General features: G+C 44.0%; 2 protein-coding genes and 1 long non-coding RNA gene across 3 annotated transcripts; 1 reads left to right on the top strand and 2 right to left on the bottom strand.

Moving 5' to 3' along the window:
- Positions 1–1,421: 1,421 nt before the first annotated feature.
- Positions 1,422–10,350, bottom strand: LOC115132427 (polypyrimidine tract-binding protein 1-like). Its single transcript, XM_029665068.2, has 17 exons — positions 10,279–10,350; positions 9,549–9,605; positions 9,384–9,402; positions 8,825–8,867; positions 8,503–8,675; positions 7,811–7,957; positions 7,435–7,644; positions 7,246–7,356; positions 6,909–7,098; positions 6,679–6,753; positions 6,360–6,496; positions 5,726–5,759; positions 5,130–5,222; positions 4,940–5,029; positions 4,703–4,829; positions 4,541–4,618; positions 1,422–3,135 (listed from the first exon to the last, which is right to left on the bottom strand). Exons 1-17 carry the CDS (start codon positions 10,284–10,286, stop codon positions 3,003–3,005), a joined length of 1,725 nt encoding a protein of 574 aa, XP_029520928.1. The 5' UTR covers positions 10,287–10,350; the 3' UTR covers positions 1,422–3,002.
- LOC115132434 (uncharacterized) lies at positions 9,640–12,283 on the top strand. Its single transcript, XR_003864067.2, has 3 exons — positions 9,640–9,929; positions 10,306–10,454; positions 10,752–12,283. It is a non-coding gene; the product is annotated as an uncharacterized LOC115132434 (long non-coding RNA).
- A 906-nt stretch (positions 12,284–13,189) lies between these two features.
- On the bottom strand, positions 13,190–26,296 carry LOC135571822 (paralemmin-1-like). The gene is made up of 6 exons (XM_065018880.1): positions 25,784–26,296; positions 19,765–19,807; positions 17,433–17,513; positions 15,084–15,199; positions 14,756–14,814; positions 13,190–13,971 (listed from the first exon to the last, which is right to left on the bottom strand). Exons 1-6 carry the CDS (start codon positions 25,843–25,845, stop codon positions 13,304–13,306), a joined length of 1,029 nt encoding a protein of 342 aa, XP_064874952.1. The 5' UTR covers positions 25,846–26,296; the 3' UTR covers positions 13,190–13,303.
- Positions 26,297–27,765: the final 1,469 nt, after the last annotated feature.

The following is a 27,765-nucleotide window of genomic DNA, read 5'->3' as shown; positions in this document are numbered from 1 at the left end:
GAGAAACGACAGTCCATAATTACTTTAAGACATGGTCAGTCAATCTGGAAAATGTCAAGACCTTTGAAAGTTTCTTCAAGTGCAGTTGCAAAAACCATCAAGCTCTATAAAGAAACTGGCTCTCATGAGGACCACCATAGGAATGGTGCAGAGGATAAGTGCATTAGAGTTACAAGCCTCAGATATTGCAGCCCAAATAAATGCTTCACAGATTTCAAGTAAAAGACACATCTCAACATCAACTGTTCAGAGACTGCGTGAATCAAGCTTTCATGTTAAATTGCAAAGAAACCCCTACTAAAAGACACCAATAAGAAGAGACTTGCTTGGGCCAAGAAACACGAGCAATCTGTCCTTTGGTCCGATGAGTCTAAATTTGAGTTTTGTTTCCAACCGCTGTCTTTGTCAGACGCAGAGTAGGTAAACCAATTATCTCTGCATGTGTGGTTCCCCCCGTGAAGCATGGAGGAGGTGTGATGGTGCTTTGCTGGTGACACTGTGATTTATTTAGAATTCAAGGCACACTTAACCAGCATGGCTACCATATCATTCTGCAGTGATACTCCATCCCCTGGTTTGTGCTTAGTGGGACTATCATTTGTTTTTCAACAGGACAATGACCTAACACACCTCCAAGCTGTGTAAGGGCTATTTGACCAAGAAGGAGAGTGATGGAGTGCTGCATAAGATGACCTGGCCTCCACTATCACCCAACCGAGATGGTTTGGGATGAGTTGGACCACAGAGTGAAGGAAAATCAGCCAACAGGTGCTCAGCATATGTGGGAACTCCTACAAGACTGTTGGAAAAACATTCCAGGTGAAGCTGGTTGAGAGAATGCCAAGAGTTTGCAAAGCTGTCATCAAGGCAAAGGGTGGCTACTTTGAAGAATCTCAAATAGAAAATATATTGATTTGTTTAACACTTTCTTGATTACTACATGATTCCATGTGTTATATAATAGTTGTGTATTCTACAATGTAGAACATAGTAAAAAACAAAGAAAAACCCTTGAATGAGTAGGTATGTCCAAACTTTTGACTGGTACTGTATATTGAAGGAGATCCAACTGTGTGGGTGGGAAATGACTACTATTTCATCACCACCACCAGACCCCTATGGTTATAAGTGGGACATGAGGAGTCAGAGCGAGAAATGGCTCCACCTAGTGCCATATTATTTTCCTGGATACAGTGATGTATACTGTATCCCTCCCTATACATGGCTCTGGCTCCACCAAGTGGCCATACAGGGATTGACCAGATTCCCAAGCCTATCAGAAGGCAGAGAAGCTTGCTTAAAACCTCTCAAATCCTTTCAGATCTACAAGTGTGCCTATAGGGAGTAGGGGCCAGGGGTAGTGCCTTGAGACTAGGGGGCCATTCGGAAATCAACAAACATCAAAAACACAGACACAAGGCTGTGTTCCATTAAGTTTAATTTCTTTGTGATACAAAACTCATCTTTACAGCCCTCCAGAGAAAGCTGGCATTACCTTTATAACAAAATATACATGTTGGAATCAACGTTTGTTAACTATATATCAAAATATACATGTTGGAATGAAATGGAATCTTTAATCCAAATCACTGTGGTACAAAAACACTAAATATAGACAGACAAAAACCCTCCCACTGCTTCATGACATCACATCCTGTTGATCCCGGACCCCACTAAAACCCATAATGGAAAATAAAAGCGACAACCGTTACCAGGAGAGGAATACAGAACTACATCACAGCTATCCACTGTGATATCACCAACTAGGTCAACATACAGTATATATTCATGCTTAAAGTACTCTACCAACAGAGGAATTGAACTATAATTAAAAAGAAATGGGACAAGAAACCAAATATCACAAATTCAAGGTATAACTCACTCAAAATTACGATTTTTAAATCTAGTGGCTGACTGATCAGGTATAAAATGAAAAAAAAAATAAAATCCCTAAAGGCGATTTGGACCATAGAATCAAACCAGTGGGAGAAAAGAGAGTTTAGAACGTTGTCTTTTAAACCGACAAGGATCGTTTAAGTAGCAGGGGTGGTAGGTACTTTGGTTCTCAATAACATCAACCATCAATAGCTACATGAAACTGTTTATGCTACAGAAGAATCTATAGCAAAAGCCATATATAGACAGTCAGTGCCAGAACAAAGGTAATAAATACGTTTGTGTTGTAGACACTAAGGCTGTGTGAAATAAAATTGGAGTATTACATGTGTGTGTAAAATATTAGGGGTGAAGTAGGCACTAAAGACTAAATGCTGCATGATTTTAAGTGGCACCTCTGGAGCAAGAATTAAGACTTGATGCGCAGTGACTGGTAGATATCAAACGGTATAGAAAATGATAGAGTATAGAACTACCAATGTTACAAAAATACAAATGGAATGCATAGTGTACATCTAGAAATCAAAAGGGAAGACCACAGCCATATATTTCAAATCAAATTATTGATGTTCAAAGAAAAAGCTTATTTGAGAGTCCAATCGTATAAAATCAATGTAATAGCATGGAAAGGCTAGCCAGCTGGTCTGGTTAAGGCACTAGACTGTTGTAGAAAGGCATTTTGTTAGATCAATATGACTAGTGGTGAAGATCCCAAGGACAGACAGTAGAAACAGAAAACATTCATCAATTGAATATATTTTTTTTAAGTAAATCAAATGGAAAAAAATAAAACACTAACCTAGAAACAGAAAGACTATATGTGCATTCTGAAGAGTATAGAAACAGAAATACTAGATGTGTATCTTGGAGAGTTCTGAGTTTTCCTCCATAGAAGTAGAACTACTAAAATAAAATATGAACCGATTATATCCATAGTAAACGTAAATAATTGTGTAAAAATAATGATAAAAACGTTTTAAAAAGTATAAAGGAATGATTAAGTGTGTCTCGTGTGGAATAAGACTTGACATACAAACGACGTGGAAGGCATTCTGATGAACAGGTTTGGTCTGTACTCTGTAGTTACGTGTGTGTGTGAGATTGTGTTAGATGGTAGATTTGGAGAAAGACACTCTGAGGTGGTGGTTCTCTCCCAGGTCATGGTTGTGGAACTCGATGAGACTCTCAACAGCTTCCTCCACTGAGCTCATCTGGATCAGAGCCATCTTACGGTCCTTCCTATACACACACACACCAGGAAAGAGGATTCCCCATTACATCAGGTAGTGATGCCATAAAGACTAGAACATCATCAGGTAGTGATGCCATAAAGACCAAAGAGGCCATAAAGACCATTACATCATTGACGCCCCATTACATCAGGTAGTGATGCCATAAAGACTAGAACATCATCAGGTAGTGATGCCATAAAGACCATTCCACCACTGGGTAGTGACGCCATAAAGACCATTACATCATCGGGTAGTGACCATTACATCATCGGGTAGTGACGCCATAAAGACCATTACATCATCGGGTAGTGATGCCATAAAGACCATTACATCATCGGGTAGTGATGCCATAAAGACCATTACATCATCAGGTAGTGATGCCATAAAGACCATTACATCATCAGGTAGTGATGCCATAAAGACCATTACATCATCAGGTAGTGATGCCATAAAGACCATTACATCATCAGGTAGTGATGCCATAAAGACCATTACATCATCAGGTAGTGATGCCATAAAGACCATTACATCATCAGGTAGTGATGCCATAAATCAGACCATTACATCATCAGGTAGTGATGCCATAAAGACCATTACATCATCAGGTAGTGATGCCATAAAGACCATTACATCATCAGGTAGTGATGCCATAAAGACCATTACATCATCAGGTAGTGATGCCATAAAGACCATTACATCATCAGGTAGTGATGCCATAAAGACCATTACATCATCAGGTAGTGATGCCATAAAGACCATTCCACCACTGGGTAGTGACGCCATAAAGACCATTCCACCACTGGGTAGTGACGCCATAAAGACCATTCCACCAAAGACCATTCCACCACTGGGTAGTGACATAAAGACCATTCCACCACATGACGCCATAAAGACCAAGACCATAAAGACCATTCCACCACTGGGTAGTGACGCCATAAAGACCATTACATCACTGGGTAAAGACCATTCCACCACTGGGTAGTGCCATAAAGACCATTCCACCACTGGGTAGTGACGCCATAAAGACCATTCCACCACTGGGTAGTGACGCCATAAAGACCATTACATCGTCAGGTAGTGATGCCATAAAGACCATTACATCATTAGGTAAAGATGTCATAAAGACACCCCCCACACTGACAGGTAGTGATGCCATAAAGACCATTACCATTAGGTAAAGATGTGACACCCCCCCTGTCGGTATACGCCATAAAACCTTGTTATTGTGTTTTAGTCTACTTGGTAAATATTTTCTTAACTCTTCTTGAACTGCACTGTTGGGTTAAGGGCTTGTAAGTAAGCATTTCACGGTATAGTCTACACTTGTTGTATTGGGCACATGTGACAAATAAAGTTTGATTTGATCATTAGGTAGTGATGTCATAAAAGTATAGTTGGGTGTTGAGACTTACTGGAAGAACTTGAAGGCCGTGACTGAAGCTCCTGGACTGCTGAACAGTGCCTTCAGATCCTCCTCTCCTACTGCAGGACTAGAGAGAAAGAGAAAGCATTAGCAGAGAAAGCAATAGGACACTCAAACATAAAGGGGATGTTGTGTGTGTGTGTGTACGTACGGTATGTTGGAGAGGTGCAGTGTGCCAGAGGGAGGGTAGATGTTGTTGTAGTTTTTGGAGCCAGGCTTCTTAAAACGGTGGAGAGGAGAGGTGGCATAGTCCTTAGTCAACCCCTGGTCCTCATGGCCTTGAATAGGATAGAGTAGAACATGTCATGACACAACAGTAGTGAATGTTAGACGGCCCATACCTTCCCTGTGCAGCTGTGTGTTTAGACATGGTAGTGTGTGTACATACCTTCTCTGGGCAGCTGTACGGTGGTGTGTTTAGACATGGAGACACGTAGAGACCGGCCATGAAGACGTACCCCGTTCAGGTGGCTCATCGCTGAGGAGAAGACAAGCCCGTCAAACAACAGAACACACACGTGCTACTAACTACTGCAATGCACACAACACACAGACGCACGGTCCCATACACGCAGTACCTAGCTGAGCCTGTGTGCCATCAGCCATCTGGACCAGAGCGTTGTCCTTCTTATTGAACAGAATCTTCACTCTCATCACGTCGCCATACACACCTGGAGAACACACACAGGTTAAAACACAGCACACACTCCAAACCAGATTCATTTTTCATGAAGAAAGAGACTTAGTTGTAGTGTCAGTGTTGTAATGTGATCATCTTGATCAACAGCAGACAGACTAGACTACTGTAATGCCCAGACAACAGGTTCTATACCACCACACTACTCAGTTTCTGGCCATTGAAATGAAACGACTGATTCATGTAAAGGAGAGCTTGGATTTCTGATTCAGAGACAGACCGACCAACAGGCAGACAGACCACAACATGAAAACCAGCCCAGGTAACAGATAGTTAGATTCAGTACCAATTGGTAATTAAATATATATAAAGTGAAACAGATTAAAGAATGATAAAATAATAAACAAATATTTAGGTCAATATAAGGGTAAATGAAGACTGAATGAGGTAGGTACAGTGATGATATAATATTATTGGTAACAGTAGGTAAATGTAAAATCTAAAGTCATAAAGGGAAACGAAAGGCTGATAACATACCAAAGAGAATAAAGAGGCAGTTTGGTGTAACGCTCTTTATAAACAGCAGGGGGAGGTAGAGGAACCAGGGAGGGGGAGAGAGAAAGAGGGAGGGGACAGGGGTAAAGTGGGGGAGGAGAGGAGTCAGGGATGGAGGGATGGAGTCCAGCAGTCAGCAGCCAAGAGGTCCACGGGAGGATCACATGGAGGAGAAAGAGAGGGAGAGATAGAGAGAGAAAGATGAGAAGACAGTTGGCATAGGAGTGAGTTTTTATAAAGGGCAAAGAGCAGGATGAGATGGGGAAGGAGAGAATAAAAGAAAGAAAAGGAGGTAAAGAAAAGAACAAGGTCAGTAAACACAAGTGTCTAAATTAAAACACTGTCACTATGGCAACATTAGGAGGAGAAAAGAGAGATTAACAATGCAACAGGTCAGATAACACAGTACAATAACATGGGGGGTGTCTCTATATAAGGATTATTGTGTCTCCAGCAACTCAAGAATAGACAAAAAGGAAGCCATGAAATGGAAGATAACAGAAGACTGTTCGTTCTAAACTGTGGAGATACACCCATTTAAAGGGCCCAGAGGAAAACTTTACTCTGGTGTGCTTGTGGGTGAGAGAAAGAGTGTGTGGATAGTAACAGTCCTGACCTCTGGGTTGAGGTTGCTGACCAATAGGACGCCAGCTTGTCCTCCTCCACCGCCGAGGGCCTGCAGGCCGAGACGACTAGCGGCCATGCCCCCTGGACCCATACCGAATGACGCCAAGGCACCGGGCATAGACAAACCTAGACACATACAAAGAAACACACACGATATCTCAAGCACCGAGGCCAACCTGTGCAGCTGGAGTAGACCGACCGATGATTTGACAATGTAGCAATAGCTATGTAATAAACGGAGTAAGAACAGGTTTGTAGTAGGCTACAGGTAGAGTGAACCAGCTGACTGTGTTAATGTGGGGATGTACCTGCAGCCTGCTGTAGAGTGAAGGCCTGGGGGAATCCGTGTCCATAAGGAGATGCTGAGATCAGACCTGGAGACCCTGCAAAGAGATAGAAGGTGGGAGAGAGGGAAAAATAAAATAATCTAATTTCAGTGTCAATTTGACAGTCTCCAGAAGAGCACCCTGGTAGCTATGTGCTAGCTTCTGGCACAAAAAAGTTTGAGAAACACCGGTCTAAAGTGTGTGCGTGTTACCGAAGGCGGCAGCAGCCATCGCGTGCTGGTCCATTCCAGGCTGAGAGTTGTGTTGCTCTCCAGTAGAAAGGTCAGGTCTGGTGTAGTCACGGCTCTTATCGTTGTTAAACTTCACGTTGAGGCTGGTCAGCTTGGAGAAACTCACCCTCAGAGTACAGCAACCGTTATAGATGTTCTGACCGTCTAGAGACTGCAGAGACACAGAGGGATTAGGGGTGTGGAAGTTCAGGCAAGTCCATTTACATCATCTATTACTGATGTTCTGACCATCTGGATACGGCAGAGAGAGAGAGAGATGGAGAAATCAGAGGTTTATTAGAGGGGGGGATGTACGCACCATTTTGGTGTGCTGTGCCGTCATGGGGTCAGCGTATTGGACCAGAGCCTGGAACTGGTTGTTCTTAGTGAAGGTGATGATCTTCAGAACAGACCCATACTTGGAGAAGATCTACAGGGGAGAACACACACAGGTTACATCCCATCTGAACACACTCATGACTAAGAAACACTGGAGGAGTGTACGTACCTGGTGCAGGACTTCCAGTGTAACGGGGTAGAAGAGGTTTTCTACTATGACTCTAAGGACAGGGCTCTGGGTGGCCATGCCTCTGGCTCCCATCTCTCCCCCGCCAACTGATATGGTAGCACCCATTACACCCCCCATACCGGACATGGTAGAGCCCAACATGGTGCCACCCTGGACAGCATTCACTGCCTGCAGTGCTGCCTGGACTCTCTGGAGGGGGGGGGGGGGCAAACATACACTGTTATTACATTGTACTGTGGGCACTATGCTGTAACCTCTGCATATGACAAAGAAACGGATTTGACAAATGTGCTACAGACATACAAGTTAGTGAGTCTCATATTGGTATGGGTCAATGGGGGAAGTGTCCTCTTACCACTTGGTTAGGTGAGTTGTCGGTCTTGAGTTCCTTGTGGTTGCTGTACTGCATGAATACAGGCTGCTGTCTGATGAGGGGGGTGACCGTAGCGTAGTAGTTCACCATGGTCTGAGCCTGGTCCACAGTGTTCATCTCCAGGAACGCCTACACACACACACACACATAAGATCAGCCGGGTGTGTGAACCCCTTTAGGGTAAAGGATCTGTAGTGTGTGTGTGAGAACACCTTTAGGGTAAAGGATCCGTAGTGTGTGTGTGAGAACACCCTTAGGGTAAATGATCTGTAGTGTGTGTGTGAGAACACCTTTAGGGTAAAGGATCTGTAGTGTGTGTGAGAGAACACCTTTAGGGTAAAGGATCTGTAGTGTGTGTGAGAGAACACCTTTAGGGTAAAGGATCTGTAGTGTGTGTGAGAGAACACCTTTAGGGTAAAGGATCTGTAGTGTGTGTGTGAGAACACCTTTAGGGTAAAGGATCTGTAGTGTGTGTGAGAACACCTTTAGGGTAAAGGATCTGTAGTGTGTGTGAGAACACCTTTAGGGTAAAGGATCTGTAGTGTGTGTGTGTGAGACCACCTTTAGGGTAGAGGATCTGTAGTGTGTGTGTGAGAACACCTTTAGGGTAGAGGATCTGTAGTGTGTGTGTGAGAACACCTTTAGGGTAAAGGATCTGTAGTGTGCGCGTGTACCTGGTTCTTTCCCTTCATCATCAGAAGGTTGGTGACCTTCCCAAAGGGCATTCCCATGCTGATGACCTCAGAATCCTGGATGTCCCCGGGCAGCTGGCGCAGGTGGATGACACGCGATGGAGCGCTGGGGCTCCGCATCTCACCTTTGAACTTCTTACTGTCATTACCGTTGGCTACAAACACAGACACCTTTTTAATTTAACTTCTTACCGTTAGCACCATTAACTACTAGAGAACATTCTGTTTAACAGACATTGCCATTAGCTACTAGAGAACAGCACAGAACATTCTGATTAACCATCAGCCACACACACACACACACCTGGGGTCATGATGTAGGAGGAGAAGAGTTCATCAGATCCCCTCTGGAAGAGAAAGGAACATTCACTATGACCATAACCACATACATCATAGAGACAGAGACAGGACTAGCTGGGTTGTATTCACTAAGCACTAACTGGAAGAAAACATGAACATGCTCAATAACAAACTTGTTTCCATTTTCTGTTGCAAAAAGTTTTGCTACGTGCACCAACAAATACGACCTGGGTAAATGTATTAACAGAGTTATGACTGGAGAGGAGCAGTCTGTCAGACAGATGGTCTTGCTCATACAGACTACAGTTAATGAAACTGCTCTGTGTCAGTCAGTCAATGGTGCTCATGTCTGGAGTGGCCCAGCAGCCTCACTCCATCGCTCTACAATACAGCTACTGTTACAGCCAGGCTAGAAAACTGACTGGGACATAGAGACAATGAGAAGACACTCATGCTAACAGACAGAGAGGGGAGAGACTTTAACCAACATTTTAGCACAGAAGACAGGGGTAAAGACAGAGAGAAAAAAACAAGGAATTAAATTGTGAATGAAAAATGCCTACCTTGGTACCCACTGAGACACTGGGGAGAGAGAGAAAAGGGGGGTTACTCATTTGATTTACTCCAAAGAGGGCAGGGTGCATTTTCCTAAAAGATCAACAAATAAGCAAATCACTCAAAATGTTACATTACATTTTAGATTGATTGTAAATATAAAGCAGACTTACTCTATGTCTGTGACGTAGCCAGGTCCCATAGGATACAGATCAGCATCTAACTTGTGTCTGTTGAGACAAAGGGGGGGAAAAAGAGAGGGGACGAGGAAATACAGGACGAAAGAGGGAGTTTAGTTACTAACCTTATGAAGTTCATAGTTAGCTAGAAACGGAATTGACTCGTGAAAAGTTGCGTTAGTTCACTTCGTTGAACTGAAATGTTCCATGACCAGCTAATAACCAGAGTTATTCGACAATTCAACTTAATCCTGAAACACACGACATTCGCCTTCCACAAACACGAGCGCACATATGGAATGCGGAAACTAGCTACAAAGACACGTTGATTCAAGATGGGCGTTTTTTAAAACTACATTTGGCAATACTTTAAAGGTGGTTATTTTTCATCTACATGTAAAAACTGCAACTAGCGTTTTTATTGTTATTTGCAGTATAATACTTTTTTTTAAACAACCCTTATTAAGTCTTAACTTCAACTATTTCGCATCTCTTCCGGACACGCTCACGCGCAGACAATGCTAACTAGCTAGCCTTGTTTGAAAGTCTCAAGCATCATCTCGTCTCAAACTAAACGTTGAACTACTAGAAAACACAAATATAGTAAACAGATTCCATAACAGCATGGCTGTATATAAAAATATATATTAAAAAAAAAAAAGTCAAACTACGGTTAGATTATTTCCGTTTCTTTTCGACATGTAACTACATCTTTTTCACTCACCCTTCCATCGTTCGATATAATCCACAGGTCTCTGGAACGGCGGCAGGTTTCCTTGATTTTCATACAAAATGGCTGAATACACCGAGGCGTTCGTTGATTGGTCCAGGTACTTGGAAGAACCCGAAATGGGAGGGCACTTTACACCTAGCATCGCAATTTGATTGGTTCATTAAAGGGTGGGTATAACATTCTCTTAAAGTTTTCGGCCGAAACTTGACCAAAATAACTGTGAAACCATACCATTGCTTTGCATTTGTTTACCTGAAAAAATAACGAAGAATGGTTTTCATTGACACACATTGATTTATTATGTTCTAGTATTGGATAGCTGACTCGCAAACCTGTGCAACTAAACAACGAATGCTGCTTCTTTCCTGTTTCACAATCAGTTCATGTAGTTCAGAAAATACAAATTCCATACAGGGTTGTAGTTCATGCATTGGCCAACAGATGGCATAATTTGTCTATTACAGGGCTGACTGAGGAGGAGCAGCTGTGTGATTTCGGTAACTTCGGGACTCTGAACCAGACCTGCTGGGTCAAAATGTCAACGTTCTTCATACTTCAGCAGCAGATTAGCATGCTGGATACAATGGAAACCAATGGAATTGTCATTTAGGTACAAACTCCACGCTGGGTAATCAATCAATTATTCAAAAGCATTTCACATACTTGACCCATGTGTTTTTTGCTTGTTTTTGTTGTTGTTGTATTAAGTGGTTTGAAACAGTTGTTACTATTTCCAATGCATAAAAAAGCAGAGGTAATCTATGGTGTGTGGATCTGACCCATAAACGACCCCAACTAACCAAAGACCATCACACTCCCTGGTTCCAGCGAGAGATCTGTAATCTCTCACTCTCTTGCTCCTCTCTCTCTCTCTCTCTCCCCCTAACCCCACCTTCTCTCTCCACCTCCCTCTCCCCTTTCTATTTCGCTTCATTCAACCTATCCTCTCCGGTCTCCATTCTCTCCCTCCTCCCTCCCTCTCTCATCCCAGACCCCACCCTTTCTCTTTCCCCTAGTGTACACTGTAGAGCAGGGTAATGGAACACACAGACACCAGAGAGTCTCTGGGAATGGAAGGTTTATTCTGTTGATGACAGGTTTCACCTTCCCTTCGATCCCAATACAACCCATTATTACATTCATGTTAAGCAATATGCCGTGATGATGGATATCGTTACCAATGATACTGATCAGACCTGATGAGGAGTATTCCGATCAATAACAACACTAATCAGAGTTAGAGTTAATGCTACATCAGAAGATTCAACATCACTGACTCAACCAAATTCACAAGCATCAGCATTAAAACAATGGCTGGGCGTGACTCAAACAGTGAATCAGCCATCCTTTACATTTATAAAAAATAAAATAGTGAAATGTGTTTATGAGTTGCACAGTGTCATAGTGAGTCTAATGAGGAGATTAGTAGAGATGAGTAGAGATCAATAGATTACTAGATGTAAGTAGAGTATAAATGACTTGAGATGATGAGATAGAGATGACGACATGGGATGGACAGTTTAAAACAGAGATAATAATGTTATCTGAGATGTACCAGACGACATGGTGTGGTTGCTTGATGAATTGATTGATTGGTTTACCTATTGATTTGTGATGATGGTACAAGCTTGCATGCAGAGTGTGGCTGGCTATGATTTGGCAGAAACCAAACCAATAAATACATTGTATAAAACTTGATATCAATATATTTGAATACTGTTCACACTGTGAAACTATATTACAGAGACAATATAATATGAAACTGACTGATAAATACTCGATACACAGGGAAATATACAAAATGTATGTCTTCTTCATATTCTGGACTAAAAAACAATGATAGACATTTTCCAGATGGCTCCAATAGCAGACACATTACAATACAAAGACCTGCTACATTTTCTTTTCAACAATAACGTGACGGCACATCCAGTTCAATAATAAAGACACTATTAATAGACTAGAATACAGAAGTACACACAGAATACACTATAAATGTCAAGACAGAAAAATATAAAAATAGCATTCACAATAAAAGAATGATCCATATCAGAAGAAATACATCGTAGTAAATAGTAGTACGATAGCAGTACACAGTGAGGGAGGTTTTGTTTGATCAGTCTGGAGGTACTAGCTGTATCTGAAACAGCAGCCCTTTCCTATACTAGTGCACTGTGGGAGTGTTTTGGCCCAAAGTACTATAGGGAATAGGGTTCCATTTCAGATTTCCCCATTGTTATTGTAGTACTAGAGTAATACATAGTCTACTGTATATTGTCCTGGCTGTAGGTTGTTATTGTAGTACTAGAGTAGTACATAGTCTAGTGTATATTGTCCTGGCTGTAGGTTGTTATTGTAGTACTAGGTTGTTAGTAGTACATAGTCTAGTGTATATTGTCCTGGCTGTAGGTTGTTATTGTAGTACTAGAGTAGTACATAGTCTAGTGTATATTGTCCTGGCTGTAGGTTGTTATTGTAGTACTAGAGTAGTACATAGTCTAGTGTATATTGTCCTGGCTGTAGGTTGTTATTGTAGTACTAGAGTAGTACATAGTCTAGTGTATATTGTCCTGGCTGTAGGTTGTTATTGTAGTACTAGAGTAATACATAGTCTACTGTATATTGTCCTGGCTGTAGGTTGTTATTGTAGTACTAGAGTAGTACATAGTCTAGTGTATATTGTCCTGGCTGTAGGTTGTTATTGTAGTACTAGAGTAGTACATAGTCTACTGTATATTGTCCTGGCTGTAGGTTGTTATTGTAGTACTAGAGTAGTACATAGTCTAGTGTATATTGTCCTGGCTGTAGGTTGTTATTGTAGTACTAGAGTAGTACATAGTCTAGTGTATATTGTCCTGGCTGTAGGTTGTTATTGTAGTACTAGAGTAGTACATAGTCTAGTCTAGTGTATATTGTCCTGGCTGTAGGTTGTTATTGTAGTACTAGAGTAGTACATAGTCTAGTGTATATTGTCCTGGCTGTAGGTTGTTATTGTAGTACTAGATTAATACATAATCTAGTGTATATTGTCCTGGCTGTAGGTTGTTGTTGTAGTACTACTACAGTAATACAAAGTAGTACTGATTCTCCAGTGTCTGTTGGCTGTATATGGTTGGTGTTGGCTGTAGTTTTTGCTGCTTGGCAGGAGGAGTCGGACTGTTTGGTTTTGTAGTCCTGATAAGTGTGTGATCAGACACGCATACACACGTACGCACTCAAGTCTCTCTTCCTCTGACACACACACACACACACACACACACACACACACACACACACACACACACACACACACACAAACACTCACATGACTGTGCAACACTTGCAACTCTGTTTCTTCTCCTTCTCCCCCTCCTCCCCTCCTCCCCCATTTCCCCCCTGCCTCCCCCTTCTCACCCGTACTCCCATTGGCTGCTGCCTGGGTCTCTGTCTCCCCCTCTCTTACCCCCTTCACCTCCCCGTCTGGTAGCATCACAAACTCCGCCTTGACTGAGCCGTCTCCACCCTCTGTTCCCCCTGCCTCCCCCACCTCCCCTGCTGTCTCACCCTCCAGAGCTGTATAGCCCATGAAGACCAGGGTAACAGGGTTCTCAGCGCTGGCCTGGTCTGGACTGGGACCCAAAAGCTTGGCTTCTACTCCTGTTAGTTCTCTTCTAGGACTCTGGTTCTGTGATACTCCATTTACAGCTGGGGAGAGAAGGGAGAGGAGAGAGGGGGGAAATAGAGAGGGGAAGAGAAGGGAGAGGAGAGAGGGGGGAAATAGAGAGGTGGAGAGAAAGAGGAGAGTGAGAGGGGGAAATAGAGGAGGGGAAGAGAAGGGAGAGGAGAGATGGGGGAAATAGAGAGGGGGAGAGAAAGAGGAGAGTGAGAGGGGGAAATAGAGAGGGGAAGAGAAGGGAGAGGAGAGATGGGGGAAATAGAGAGGGGGAGAGAAAGAGGAGAGGAGAGAGGGGGAAATACAGAGGGGAGAGAAGGGAGAGGAGAGAGGGGGAAATAGAGAGGTGGAGAGAAAGAGGAGAGTGAGAGGGGGAAATAGAGAGGGGAGAGAAAGAGGAGAGGAGAGAGGGGGAAATAGAGAGGTGGAGAGGAGAGGAGAGAGGGAGATATAGAGAGGTGGAGAGAAAGAGGAGAGAGAGGGGGAAATAGAGAGGTGGAGAGAAAGAGGAGAGTGAGAGGGGGGAAATAGAGAGGTGGAGAGAAAGAGGAGAGGAGAGAGGGGGGAAATAGAGAGGTGGAGAGAAAGAGGAGAGTGAGAGGGGGGAGCTGGTTAGGCTCTACATGAACAAAAATCTAGCCCGGTTTCCATCCAACTGTTTTTATGTGAATAAAGTCCCATCATATATAAATAGTTTGCATCATATAATCAGTAAATGTTGGTACATGTTTGGTAATTTCAACAAATGGAAACAATGCAATACCACATGGAAAATAATGATCAGAATGTTAACAGTTTATTAACAGTAGAACTGACCTCCTCTGTTCTCTTTGGTCAAGACCGGATTCTCCAGCTCCTCTATCTCCTGCTCCAGGCTGACACAGACACACGCACGCACACACACACACACACACACACACACACACACACACACACACACACACACACAGACGCACGCACGCACACACACACACACACACACACACACACACATTAATTAAACATGAATGGAGTGTGTGGAGAAAGAGTATTAAAGAGAAAGTAAAGAGTTACTTTGCTTTATCGACAACAACGACCGGCAACGGCGTGTGTGTGTGTATGTGTGTGTATGCGTATGTGTGTGTATGTATGTGTGTGTACTAACCAGAGGATGCTCTTCTCTAGTGCCTTAGTCCTCTCTTCGTCCTCCTGAATACGTCTCTGAGTCTCATCTTCCTCTGGAGCCCCATCCAACAACCAGCGCTCTCTCAGAGCCTTCGACTACACACACACACACACACACACACACACACACACACACACACACACACACACACACACACACACACACACACACACACACACACAGGTAGAATAGAATGAGCAAGGGCATAGAGAGAGGGTAGAGAGACAGTAGGAAATATAGGTTCAATCCCATGCTCACAGAGGAAGGTATTTAGGGTATGTACTCTCTTAGAAAAATAAGATGCCATCTAGAACCAATGAGGGTTCTCCGGCTGTCCCCATAGGAGAACACTTTGAATAACCCTTTTTGGTTATAGGTAGAACCCTTTCGGTACCATGTAGAACACTTTCCACAGAGGATTCTACATGGAACCCAAAATAGTTCTACCTGGAACCAAAAAGGGTTCTGAAACATTTTTTCTAAGTGTATATTTCAGGCAGCGATACTGTCAGCTACGTAGACCAGCTCCAGGAAAAAGGAGTAGGCTGTCTCTTCTCTCCCCAGCATTCTTCTGTCAAATAGACCAGCTCAAGGAAAAAGGAGTAGGCCTTCTCTTCTCTCCCCAGCATTCTCCTGTCAGCTAGACCAGCTCCAGGAAAAATGAGTAGGCCTTCTCTCCCCAGCATTCTTCTGTCAGCTAGACCAGCTCCAGGAAAAAGGAGTAGGCCTTCTCTTCTCTCCCCAGCATTCTTCTGTCAGCTAGACCAGCTCCAGGAAAAAGGAGTAGGCCTTCTCTTCTCTCCCCAGCATTCTTCTGTCAGCTAGACCAGCTCCAGGAAAAAGGAGTAGGCCTTCTCTTCTCTCCCCAGCATTCTCCTGTCAGCTAGACCAGCTCCAGGAAAAAGGAGTAGGCCTTCTCTTCTCTCCCCAGCATTCTTCTGTCAGCTCCAGGAAAAAGGAGCAGGCCTTCTCTCCCCAGCATTCTTCTGTCAGCTAGACCAGCTCCAGGAAAAAGGAGCAGGCCTTCTCTCCCCAGGATTCTTCTGTCAGCTAGACCAGCTCCAGGAAAAAGGAGTAGGCCTTCTCTCCCCAGCATTCTCCTGTCAGTTTTATGTGCATTCCAACCATATGATGAAGAAGAATATACAAACAACACTCCCCTTTTCCTCATCCATCCATCCACCCACCCCCCTCTCCCCCCTCCCTCTCTCTCTCTCTACTTCACTGTCTCTCATCCATCACGCTCTTTTTCTATCTCTCTCTCTCTCTCTCTCTCTCCATTAAGCAAATATGTATATACGTTTCCCATAATGCTGCATAACAATCCTCCCTCTCTCTTCAATATTTCTCTCTCTCCCTCCATTTTACATTTACATTTGAGTCATTTAACAGACTCTCTTATCCAGAGCGACTTGCAGTTAGTGCATTCATCTTAAGACAGCTAGGTGGGACAACCACACATCAGACCTAGTAAGTACATTTTCCCCCAGTAAAGCAGCTATCAGCAGTGTCTCCCCTTCCCCCCACTGCCATAATTGGATATACACACCCCTCCCCAGCTCAGCACGCTGTTCATTGTTCTGGTGTAAAAAATACTTACACTACTGACAATGGAAGGAACACACACACACACTCATACACACACACACACACCTTACTCTACTCTCAAACTTTTACTTCTCTACCATACGTGTGCATGTCTCCATGGTTACATCACAAAATCTCCAGGCTGCATTACATCATCACAAAAGACACCTAATTAGAAACAGCCGCTGTAGAACTCATTGTGTGTGTGTGTGTGTGTGTGTGTGTGACGGTGTGTGTACGTGTGTGTGTCTAGAGACAATCCATAGAGGGTTGGTCAGAGGAAACAGATTTGTGACCCACTCCCTCTGAGCAGGAAACCACTCTCACACACATACTGTACCCCGTTTTAGCCACACACAGAGAAGACAGGAATGGGAGCACACAAGGTCATTGGTGGTGTTCTAACACACACTACTTTATCAGAGGCTGGTGCTTCAGTCAGTGTGTGAAGGGTTATCAAAGGGCTATTTTAGCTTTGGTCAAGTCAGCTAGAGGGGAGATAACAGGGAGGCTATGTAGTGTGCATCGAAGCAGGCTTTATCTCCTAGCTTGTGTTAACAGTGACAGCCAAGTGTGTTTCTATCTGGTACTAAACAGAGATACAAAGGCTTGTGTGCGTGTGTGTGTGTGTGTGTGTGTGTGTGTGTGTGTGTGTGTGTGTGTATGTGTGTGTGTGTGTGTGTGTGTGCGTGCGTGCGTGCGTGCGTGCATGCGTGCGTGCGTGCGTGTGTGTGTGTGTACCTTTAGGTGTTGAAGCTGTCTTCTGTCATCTTCCAGCTGTCTCCTCTTGTTCTCAATCTCTGTCTGCCTCTTCCTCTTCTCCTGTAAAGATACACACATACACACACACACAGAGTAAGTGGCCATGTTAAACATCTTAACAAATGTGATGTGTGCTGTGTCTGCATGTTCATGCCGGATATGAGTCCATTACTGCTTCTAGCATTAGCCTAATGCTTCTGGATTTTCAGCTACAGACATTCATCTACAGGCTCTATGTGGTTAGGAGGTCTGGAGGGATAGTGTGTCTGGAGGGATAGGAGGTCTGGAGGGATAGGGGGTCTGGAGGGATAGGGGGTCTGGAGGGATAGGGGGTCTGGAGGGATAGGGGTCTGGAGGGATAGGAGGTCTGGAGGGATAGGGGGTCTGGAGGGATAGGGGGTCTGGAGGGATAGGAGGGATAGGAGGTCTGGAGGGATAGGAGGTCTGGAGGGATAGAGGTCTGGAGGGATAGGAGGTCTGGAGGGATAGGAGGTCTGGAGGGATAGGGGGTCTGGAGGGATAGGAGGTCTGGAGGGATAGGAGGGATAGGAGGTCTGGAGAGATAGGGGGTCTGGAGGGATAGGAGGGATAGGAGGTCTGGAGGGATAGGAGGTCTGGAGGGATAGGGGTCTGGAGGGATAGGAGGTCTGGAGGGATAGGGGGTCTGGATGGATAGTGGGTCTGGAGGGATAGGAGGTCTGGAGGGATAGAGGGTTTTGAGGGATAGGAAGTCTGGACGGATAGGAGGTCTGGTTGTATGAAAACATGCATGGTGTGTGTGTGTGTGTGTGTGTGTGTTTGTGTGTGTGTGTGTGTGTGTGTGTGAGTGAGTGAGTGAGTGAGTGAGTGAGTGAGTGGGGGAGGAGGGGTAAAAAGCAATGAGTGGCAGGAAGTTTGACAGTAACAGGGTGTTGCAGGATGGTAGAACAGGTCAAATATTGATCTAACATACAAATGGTTGGTTGTCCAACACAGGGTTTCCCAAACGGGGTCCTGGGGCCTCCCCCTGGGTGCATGTCTTGGTTTTTAGCCCTAGCACTACATAGGTGATTCAAATAACCAACTCATCATCAAGCCTAGATGATTTGAATCAAAACGTTCACCCAGGCGGTTCCCCGGGACCCAGTTTGGGAAACCCTGATCTAACACAAGATCTCATATTTTCCGTTTGAACATCGACGTACAGTATTATGGATCAACTTCTATTTTTGATGCATTAATTCGGCATGGTTACAGGGTTAATTCGGCATGGTTACAGGGTTAATTCGGCATGGTTACAGTGTTAATTCGGCATGGTTACAGGGTTAATTCGGCATGGTTACAGTGTTAATTCGGCATGGTTACAAGGTTAATTCGGCATGGTTGCAGGGTTAATTCGGCATGGTTGCAGGGTTAATTCGGCATGGTTGCAGGGTTAATTCGGCATGGTTGCAGGGTTAATTCAGCATGGTTGCGGTGTTAATTTGCATGGTTAATTCGGCATGGTTACAGGGTTAATTCAGCATGGTTGCAGGGTTAATTCGGCATGGTTGCAGGGTTAATTCGGCATGGTTACAGGGTTAATTCGGCATAGTTGCGGTGTTAATTTGCATGGTTAATTCGGCATGGTTAATTTGCATGGTTAATTCGGCATGGTTGCAGGGTTAATTCGGCATGGTTGCAGGGTTAATTCGGCATGGTTGCAGGGTTAATTCGGCATGGTTGCGGTGTTAATTTGCATGGTTAATTCGGCATGGTTACAGGGTTAATTCAGCATGGTTGCAGGGTTAATTCGGCATGGTTGCAGGGTTAATTCGGCATGGTTACAGGGTTAATTCGGCATGGTTACAGGGTTAATTCGGCATGGTTGCGGTGTTAATTTGCATGATTAATTCGGCATGGTTGCAGGGTTAATTCGGCATGGTTGCAGGGTTAATTCGGCATGGTTGCAGGGTTAATTTGCATGGTTAATTCGGCATGGTTACAGGGTTAATTCGGCATGGTTGCAGGGTTAATTCGGCATGGTTACAGTGTTAATTCGGCATGGTTAATTCGGCATGGTTGCAGGGTTAATTCGGCATGGTTGCAGGGTTAATTTGGCATGGTTAATTCGGCATGGTTACAGGGTTAATTCGGCAACTCATAAATTTGCACCCAGTGCTGGGCAATTTATTTTCTTTGGTGAGTGCAACGTTCTCAGGAACTTTTCAAATGTCTGAAATCGAAGTCTATTTCTGTTGATCAGGCTGGTCTAACAGGAGTCTATCATTATTAATGGTTGTATGAAAACATGCATGGTGTGTGTGTGTGTGTGTGTGTGTGTGTCACTTACAGCGATGGCCTGAATTCTCTCCTGCTGCGAAACCTCAGCCATCCTGAGAGAGAGAAATAAAGTTAGTGAGATAGAAGAATAACAGAGTGATGTCAACATTCCTGCTTTAATAGATTCCAGAGCTCTGACAGGGAATACCGCTCTGTCTCATTGGGAAGACTTGGGAAGATAGTGTAGAGCTGCTCTGGTCCTGGATGTGGTTGATGTGGATGGTCTGATCAGTGTGTGTGTGTTTGTGTGTGTGTGTGTGTGTGTGTGTGTGTGTGTGTGTGTGTGTGTGTGTGTGTGTGTGTGTGTGTGTGTGTGTGTGTGTGTGTGTGTGTGTGTGTGTTTGTGTGTAATTGTAGCCTGAGGGAGAACAGGTAGTAAAATATACTGGACCCCTCTGTTCATTTGATTTTATACATCTGCTGCAGGACTGCTGATGATCATGAGTGAGCATGTGAAAGAGAGAGAGAGAGAGAGAGAGAGAGAGAGAGAGAGAGAGAGAGAGAGAGAATGAACAGCACGTCAGAAAGCAGCTCACTGTAATTGAAGAATCCATAGACTCTGACCACTTCTGGGAAAATTGGAAACCATAAACAAACAACAACAGGAAGAGTTATTTATCCACAATGGAGATGTATGGATAAACCACTTCTCCAATATTTTAGGCCCTGTAACAAAAAACTAACAGCGAAAACATATACATGACCAAATACAAATCTTAGAATCAACTATTAAAGACTACCAGAACCCACTGGATTCTCTAATTACATTGAATGAACTATAGGACAAAATACAAACCCTCCAACCCAAAAACGCCTGTGGTGTTGATGGTATCCTCAGTGAAATTAGAAAATTTACAGACAACAAATTCCAATTGGCTATACTAAAACTCTTTAACGTCATCCTTAGCTCTGGCATCTTCCCCAATATTTGGAACCAAGGACTGATCACCCCAATCCACAAAAGTGGAGACAAATTTGACCCCAATAACTACCGTGGGAGGCAAACCTTGGGAAAATCCTCTGCATAATCATTAACAGCAGACTCGTACATTTCCTCAGTGAAAACAATGTACTGAGCAAATGTGAAATTGGCTTTTTACAAAATTACCGTACGACAGACGACATATTCACCCTGCACACCCTAATTGACATACGAACAAACCAAACAAAGACAAAGTCTTCTCATGCTTTGTTGATTTAAAAAAAGCCTGACTCAATTTGGCGTGAGGGTCTGCTATACAAATTGATGGAAAGTGGTGTTGGGGGTAAAACATACAACATTATAAAATCCATATACACAAACAAGTGTGCAGTTAAAATTGGAACAAAACACATTTCTTTCCACAGGGCCGTGGGGTGAGACAGGGATGGAGCTAAAGCCCCACCCTCTTCAACATATATATCAACGAATTGGCGAGGGCACTAGAACAGTCTGCAGCACCCGGCCTCACCCTACTAGAATATGAAGTCAAATGTCTACTGTTTGCTGATGATCTGGTGCTTCTGTCCCCAACTAAGGAGGACAGATTCAGACAGACCTGGGCCCTGACAGCAAATCTCAGTAAGACCAAAAATAATGGTGTTCCAAAAAAGGTCCAGTCGCCAGCACCACAAATACAAAATCCATCTAGACACCGTAGCCCTAGAGCACACAAAAAACTATACATACAGTGCCTTGCGAGAGTATTCAGCCCCCTAGGTGCAGTACTAAGGGGACCTAGCCCAAACCATGAAAAACAGCCCCAGACCATTATTCCTCCTCCACCAAACTTTACAGTAGGCACTATGAATTGGGGCAGGTAGCGTTCTCCTGGCATCTGCCAAACCCAGATGCGTCCGTCGGACTGCCAGATGGCGAAGCGTGATTCATCGCTCCAGAGAAGGCGTTTCCACTGCTCCAGTCCAATGGCAGCGAGCTTTACACCACTCCAGCCGACGCTTGGCATTGCGCATGGTGATCTTACGCTTCGATTACACCGACAGTGTCCTTGCCCAAAATAGTATCCAGCATCATCTGGATATGTGCGACTTTGCGACCTTTTGCCACATTTCAGGCTTCAAACATAAAGATATAAAACTGTATTTTTTTGTGACAGTTTTATATCTTTATGTTTGAAGCCTGAAATGTGAACCCATTCCTTTATGGTTGTGAGGTCTGTGGTCAGCAAAAGGTTGCCTAAACATCAAAGTTCAAGCTGTGGGGCCGAATCAAAAGAACATTTCGCAAGGCACTGTACTTCAGCCTAAACATCAGTGCCGCAGGTAACTTCCACAAAGCTGTGAACGATCTGAGAGACAAGGCAAGAAGGGCATTCTATACCATCAAAAGGAACATAATATTCGACATACCAATTAGGATCTGGTTAAAAATACTTGAATCAGTTATAGAACCCATTGCCCTTTATGGTTGTGTGGTCTGTGGTCCGCTCACCCAGTTATAGAACCCATTGCCCTTTATGGTTGTGAGGTCTGTGGTCCGCTCACCCAGTTATAGAACCCATTGCCCTTTATGGTTGTGTGGTCTGTGGTCCGCTCACCCAGTTATAGAACCCATTGCCCTTTATGGTTGTGAGGTCTGTGGTCCGCTCACCCAGTTATAGAACCCATTGCCCTTTATGGTTGTGAGGTCTGGGGTCCGCTCACCCAGTTATAGAACCCATTGCCCTTTATGGTTGTGAGGTCTGTGGTCCGCTCACCCAGTTATAGAACCCATTGCCCTTTAGAACCCACTTTATGGTTGTGAGGTCTGTGGTCCGCTCACCCAGTTATAGAACCCATTGCCCTTTACGGTTGTGAGGTCTGTGGTCCGCTCACCCAGTTATAGAACCCATTGCCCTTTATGGTTGTGTGGTCTGTGGTCCGCTCACCCAGTTATAGAACCCATTGCCCTTTATGGTTGTGTGGTCTGTGGTCCGCTCACCCAGTTATAGAACCCATTGTCCTTTATGGTTGTGTGGTCTGTGGTCCGCTCACCCAGTTATAGAACCCATTGCCCTTTATGGTTGTGTGGTCTGTGGGTCCAGTTATAGAACCCATTCACCCAGTTATAGAACCCATTGCCCTTTATGGTTGTGTGGTCTGTGGTCCGCTCACCCAGTTATAGAACCCATTGCCCTTTATGGTTGTGTGGTCTGTGGTCCGCTCACCCAGTTATAGAACCCATTGCCCTTTATGGTTGTGAGGTCTGGGATCCGCTCACCAGCCAAGACTTCACTAAATGGGACAAACACCAAATTGAGACTCTGCATGCAGAATTCTGCAAAAAGGCCGCCGTAGGCAGACCTGGCTCTCCAGAGAAGACAGGCTATGTGCACACTGACCCACAAAATGAGGTGGAAACTGAGCTGCACCTCCTAATCTCCTACCAAGTGTATGACCATATTATAGAAACATATTTCCCTCAGATTACACAGACCCACAAAGAATTTGAAAACAAATCCAATTTTGATAAACTCCCATATATACTGGTTGAAATACCACAGTGTGCCATCACAGCAGCAAGATTTGTGACCTGTTGCCACAAGAAAAGTGAAGAACAAACACCATTGTAAATACAACCATCGTAAATACAACAATCGTTACAACACTGTATATAGACATAATATGACATTTAAATGTCTTTATTCTTTTGAACTTCTGTGAGTGTAATGTTTACTGTTCATTTTTATTGTTTATTTCAACATACAGGGGCAAAGCATACTGTTTCTTTTCACATTTTCTGCAGGAGAGGAGACTGCCTGAGTGTCCTCCCTGTACTCAGGTCCAGGTTAATGGAGGGGCTTACCCACTGCTATAACAGCCTCCACTCTTCTGGGAAGGCTTCCACTATTTGGAACATTGCTGTGTGGACTTGCTTCCATTCAGCCACAAGAGCATTAGTGAGGTCTGGCTCGCAGTCGATGTTCCAATTCATCCTAAAGGTGTTTGATGGAGTTGAGGTTAGAGCTAGGTGCAGTACTAAGGGGACCTAGCCCAAACCATGAAAAACAGCCCCAGACCATTATTCCTCCTCCACCAAACTTTACAGTAGGCACTATGAATTGGGGCAGGTAGCGTTCTCCTGGCATCTGCCAAACCCAGATGCGTCCAACGGACTTCCAGATGGCGAAGCGTGATTCATCGCTCCAGAGAAGGCGTTTCCACTGCTCCAGAGTCCAATGGCAGCCAGCTTTACACCACTCCAGCCGACGCTTGGCATTGCGCATGGTGATCTTACGCTTCGATTACACCGACAGCGTCCTTGCCCAAGATAGTATCCAGCATCATCTGGATATGTGTGCAACAAAAGTTCAACATTCACCTTCTGCTACCATTTCAGTCAAGCCACCTACGCATACAGTTGGACGCATACGTTCAATAAATGCAACGTACGTACCACAACGAACACACTGCAACTGCCTCTGCAACGCAATGCTGCAAGGCAAACGCAGCGTTTCATTGGAAATGAATGTCATTCTGGTGTACCAAAATGCAATGATGCTGTTAGTGTGATCGAAGCATTAGGCTTGTGTGTGTGTGTGTGTATTTTTATTTATTTTGTATTTTATCCCCCTTTTTTCTCCACAATTTCGATCTTGTCTCATCGCTCATTGCCTGGGCTCATCGCTCAAGCTGGGCCAATTGTGTGCTGTCCTATTGGACTCCTGGCCACGGCCGGTTGTGGCACAGCCCGGGAATGAACCCGGGTCTGTAGTAACGCCTCTAGCACCGTGATGCAGTGCCTTAGACCGCTGCGGCCCTCGGGAGACCAATGGAAACCCATTTCATGAAGCTCCCAATGAACAGTTCTTGTGCTGACGTTGCTTCCAGAGGCAGGTTGGAACTCGGTAGTGAGTGTGGCAACCAAGGGCAGACTATTTTTACGTACTACTTGCTTCAGCACTCGGCGGTCCCGTTCTGTGAGTTTGTGTGGCCTACCGCTTCGCGACTGAGCCGTTGTTGCTCCTAGACATTTCCACTTCATAATAACAGCATGTACAGTTGACCAGAGCAGCTCTAGCAGGGCAGAAATTTGACGAACTGACTTGTTGGAAAGGTGGCCTATGACGGTGGCATGTTGAAAATCACTGAGCTCTTCAGTAAGGCCATTCTACTGCCAATGTTTGTCTATGGAGATTGTATACACCTATCAGCAACGGGTGTGGCTGGAATAGCTGAATCCACTCATTTGAAGGGGTGTCAACATACTTTTGTATATATAGTCTATAGTGCCTCCCAATATTGTACAATGTGTATCGCTTCATTGGCCTGGGCTATTATTTGTTTAAATTCCAGACCAGATTGATCTCAGTTTGTTAGTGTCAGAGTAGCCACTGATTTCGGTTATTTGTGTGTTATTAGAAACGATTCCCTTAATGTCTTCTATCGTGTAAAGTATGTAGAATTGTATGAAATGCGTTTTTAAAAGGCAAAACAAATATTCGGACGCTGCAAACATGTGGTCCCCATGTGTGGAAATCCTAAAAACGCCACTGCTCAACTGTAGCCTACATTACACATGTTATTATGGCTTTATTATAAAGGGGGCTTTTTCTTCAACAGGAAACTTCGCATTGAATTGCAACTTGGATTTGGATTTGTTTACAGAAAATAATGGTGTTCCAGGAAGTGTGTGGGGGCTAAAAAAATCTGTGCCCCGGGGTCTATGATTTCATAATCCGGCTATGCCTGTAATGTATAATGTTTATTTATTTATATAAGACTAGTATTTATTATCATATTGCTTTGTTCACATTATTGTCATGCATTTCCATGTATGCATTAACGGGATTTATATCATTTATAATTATATTATGCCTACATTAGAAAACACACACTGTTTCTTCATCTCGTCTTCCTTCTATTCTGCATCTCTCTCTCTGCTCCATCCCTCCATCCCCTTCTCTCCTCACATCCATCCTTCATCGCTGTTCCTTGATGCTGAGGCAGTGGAGCGCTACGGCTAGTCAACAAATTCGCGGAAATCAGGCCAAGTATAGTCGTGAGTAGACACTGCGTGTAACGAGCAGACAGACAGCCGGGCTACTTACCCAATAGCGGAGTCCTTTAACTTGTCACCGATGGCGTCTCTCTCCTTTGGCGTCTCTCTCATCCTAGTTTCATCCACACTGAATTAAAATAGCACTGCGACGGTTTCCTCTTCGTTCACTGTTTATGCTTATAGTCTATGTTTACTGGCGTATAGCTTCAAAACAGTCGGGTTTCCTCCCCTCCTCTCTCCCCTTCGCCTCCTCCGTTCTCCCTCTCCTCTCTCCTGACACCCTTCCGTTGGCCGCAGAGGAGTCGCGGGAACGCCCGAGCTGTGTGTGTATGCCTGTGTGTCGGGGTAGCTCGTGTCGCTCAACACTACAACAGAGAGAGAACAAGCTGTCGGTTATTTATCTTCGATCCACGACATTACAGGAGTTCGTGGGTGAATTGGCGGGTTTGGGAGAGAAGAAAGCTCTCCGGGTTCCCTCAAAATTATGATATGCTTGTCTCCTGTAGGCGACCTGTTTTGCAGAACGGTTTGCTCTCACCAGCTCGCCAAACACAGGGAGAGAGAGAGAGAGAGAGAGAGAGAGAGAGAGAGGTGGGATACGCCTTCCTCCCGAGATAAAGAGTCCCAGGGTGTGTTGTTGACTGATATGATATTGAGGCCTCTGTTTCTAAATGCGCTCTGGGTCTAGCCGACAGTCTGATGCAGACATACAGTATGATAACAAAAGCTGTCAATGAGGCTCTACCACAAACACAATTCATTACACAATTCTGATTCAGTCAGGAAACAGAGTTCAAAAGACATTAAAGGTCCCGAACAGTCATTCTGAAAAGTACTATTTGTCTCATGGCTAACTACCAGGAAGTTTGAAAACATAGGCTGAGTGAACAGGGAGCTTATATTCATGAGTTCGTCTTGACTGACAGCTCTTTGAAACACCTTGACTGACAGCTCTTTGAAACACCTATGTCAAGCAAATTGGATGCAGTGAGCAGTGTTGCAGTAAAATCATCTCAAGCAAATTTGCTGATGCACAAAGCAACTGAAACAACATTGAAATTGGATCAATTTCACAATGAGGCCAATGATGACTTTAAAACAGTTACCGGGTTTAATGGTTGTGATAGGAGAAAACTGAGGATGGATCAACAACATTGTAGTTACTCCACAATACTAACCTAATTGACAGAGTGAAAAGAAGGAAGCCTGTACAGAAACAAAATATTCCAAAACATGCATCCTGTTTGCAACAAGGAACTAAAGTCATATTTAAGCGGCAAAGCAATTGACTTTTTGTCCTGAATACAAAGTGTTATGTTTGGGGCAAATCCAATACAACACATTACTGAGTATCATATTTTCAAGCATAGTGGTGGCTGCATCATGCTATGGGTATGCTTGTAATTGTTAAGGTCTGGGGAGTTTTTCAGGACAACAAAAAATATGGAATGGAGCTTAGCACAGGCAAAATCCTAGAGGAAACCTGGTTCAGTTTGCTTTCCATCAGACACTGGGAGATTAATTCACCTTTCAGCAGGACAATAACCTAAAACACGAGGCCAAATCTACGCTTGAGTTGCTTACTAAGAAGACAGTGAATGTTCCTGAGTGGCCGAGTTATAGTTTTGACTTAAATCTATTGGAAAAATCTATGGCTCAGACCTGAAAATGGGTGTCAGTAATGATCAACAACCAATTTGACAGAGCTTGAAGAATTTTGAAAAGATCAACTGGCAAATGTTGCACAATCCAGGTGTGGAAATCTCTTAAGAGACTTACCAAGAAAGACTCACGGCTGTAATCGCTGTCAAATGTGCTTCTACAAAGTATTGACTCAGGGGTATGAATACTTATGTAAATGAGATATTTCAGTATTTAATTTGAAATAAATGTACAACAATTTTTAAAAAACATGTCACTTTGTCATTATGGGGTATTGTGTGTAGATGGGTGAGAAATATATATATTTAATCCATTTTGAGTTCAGTCTGTAAGTGCAGCACAACGAAATGTGGAAAAAGTCAAGGGACA

This window comes from Oncorhynchus nerka, linkage group LG5 (assembly GCF_034236695.1).
Source record: "Oncorhynchus nerka isolate Pitt River linkage group LG5, Oner_Uvic_2.0, whole genome shotgun sequence".
In the NCBI taxonomy this organism is placed as follows: Eukaryota; Metazoa; Chordata; class Actinopteri; order Salmoniformes; family Salmonidae; genus Oncorhynchus; species Oncorhynchus nerka.
The sequence above is the reverse complement of the archived record's forward strand: the minus strand, read 5'-3'. Positions and strand labels throughout refer to the sequence as shown.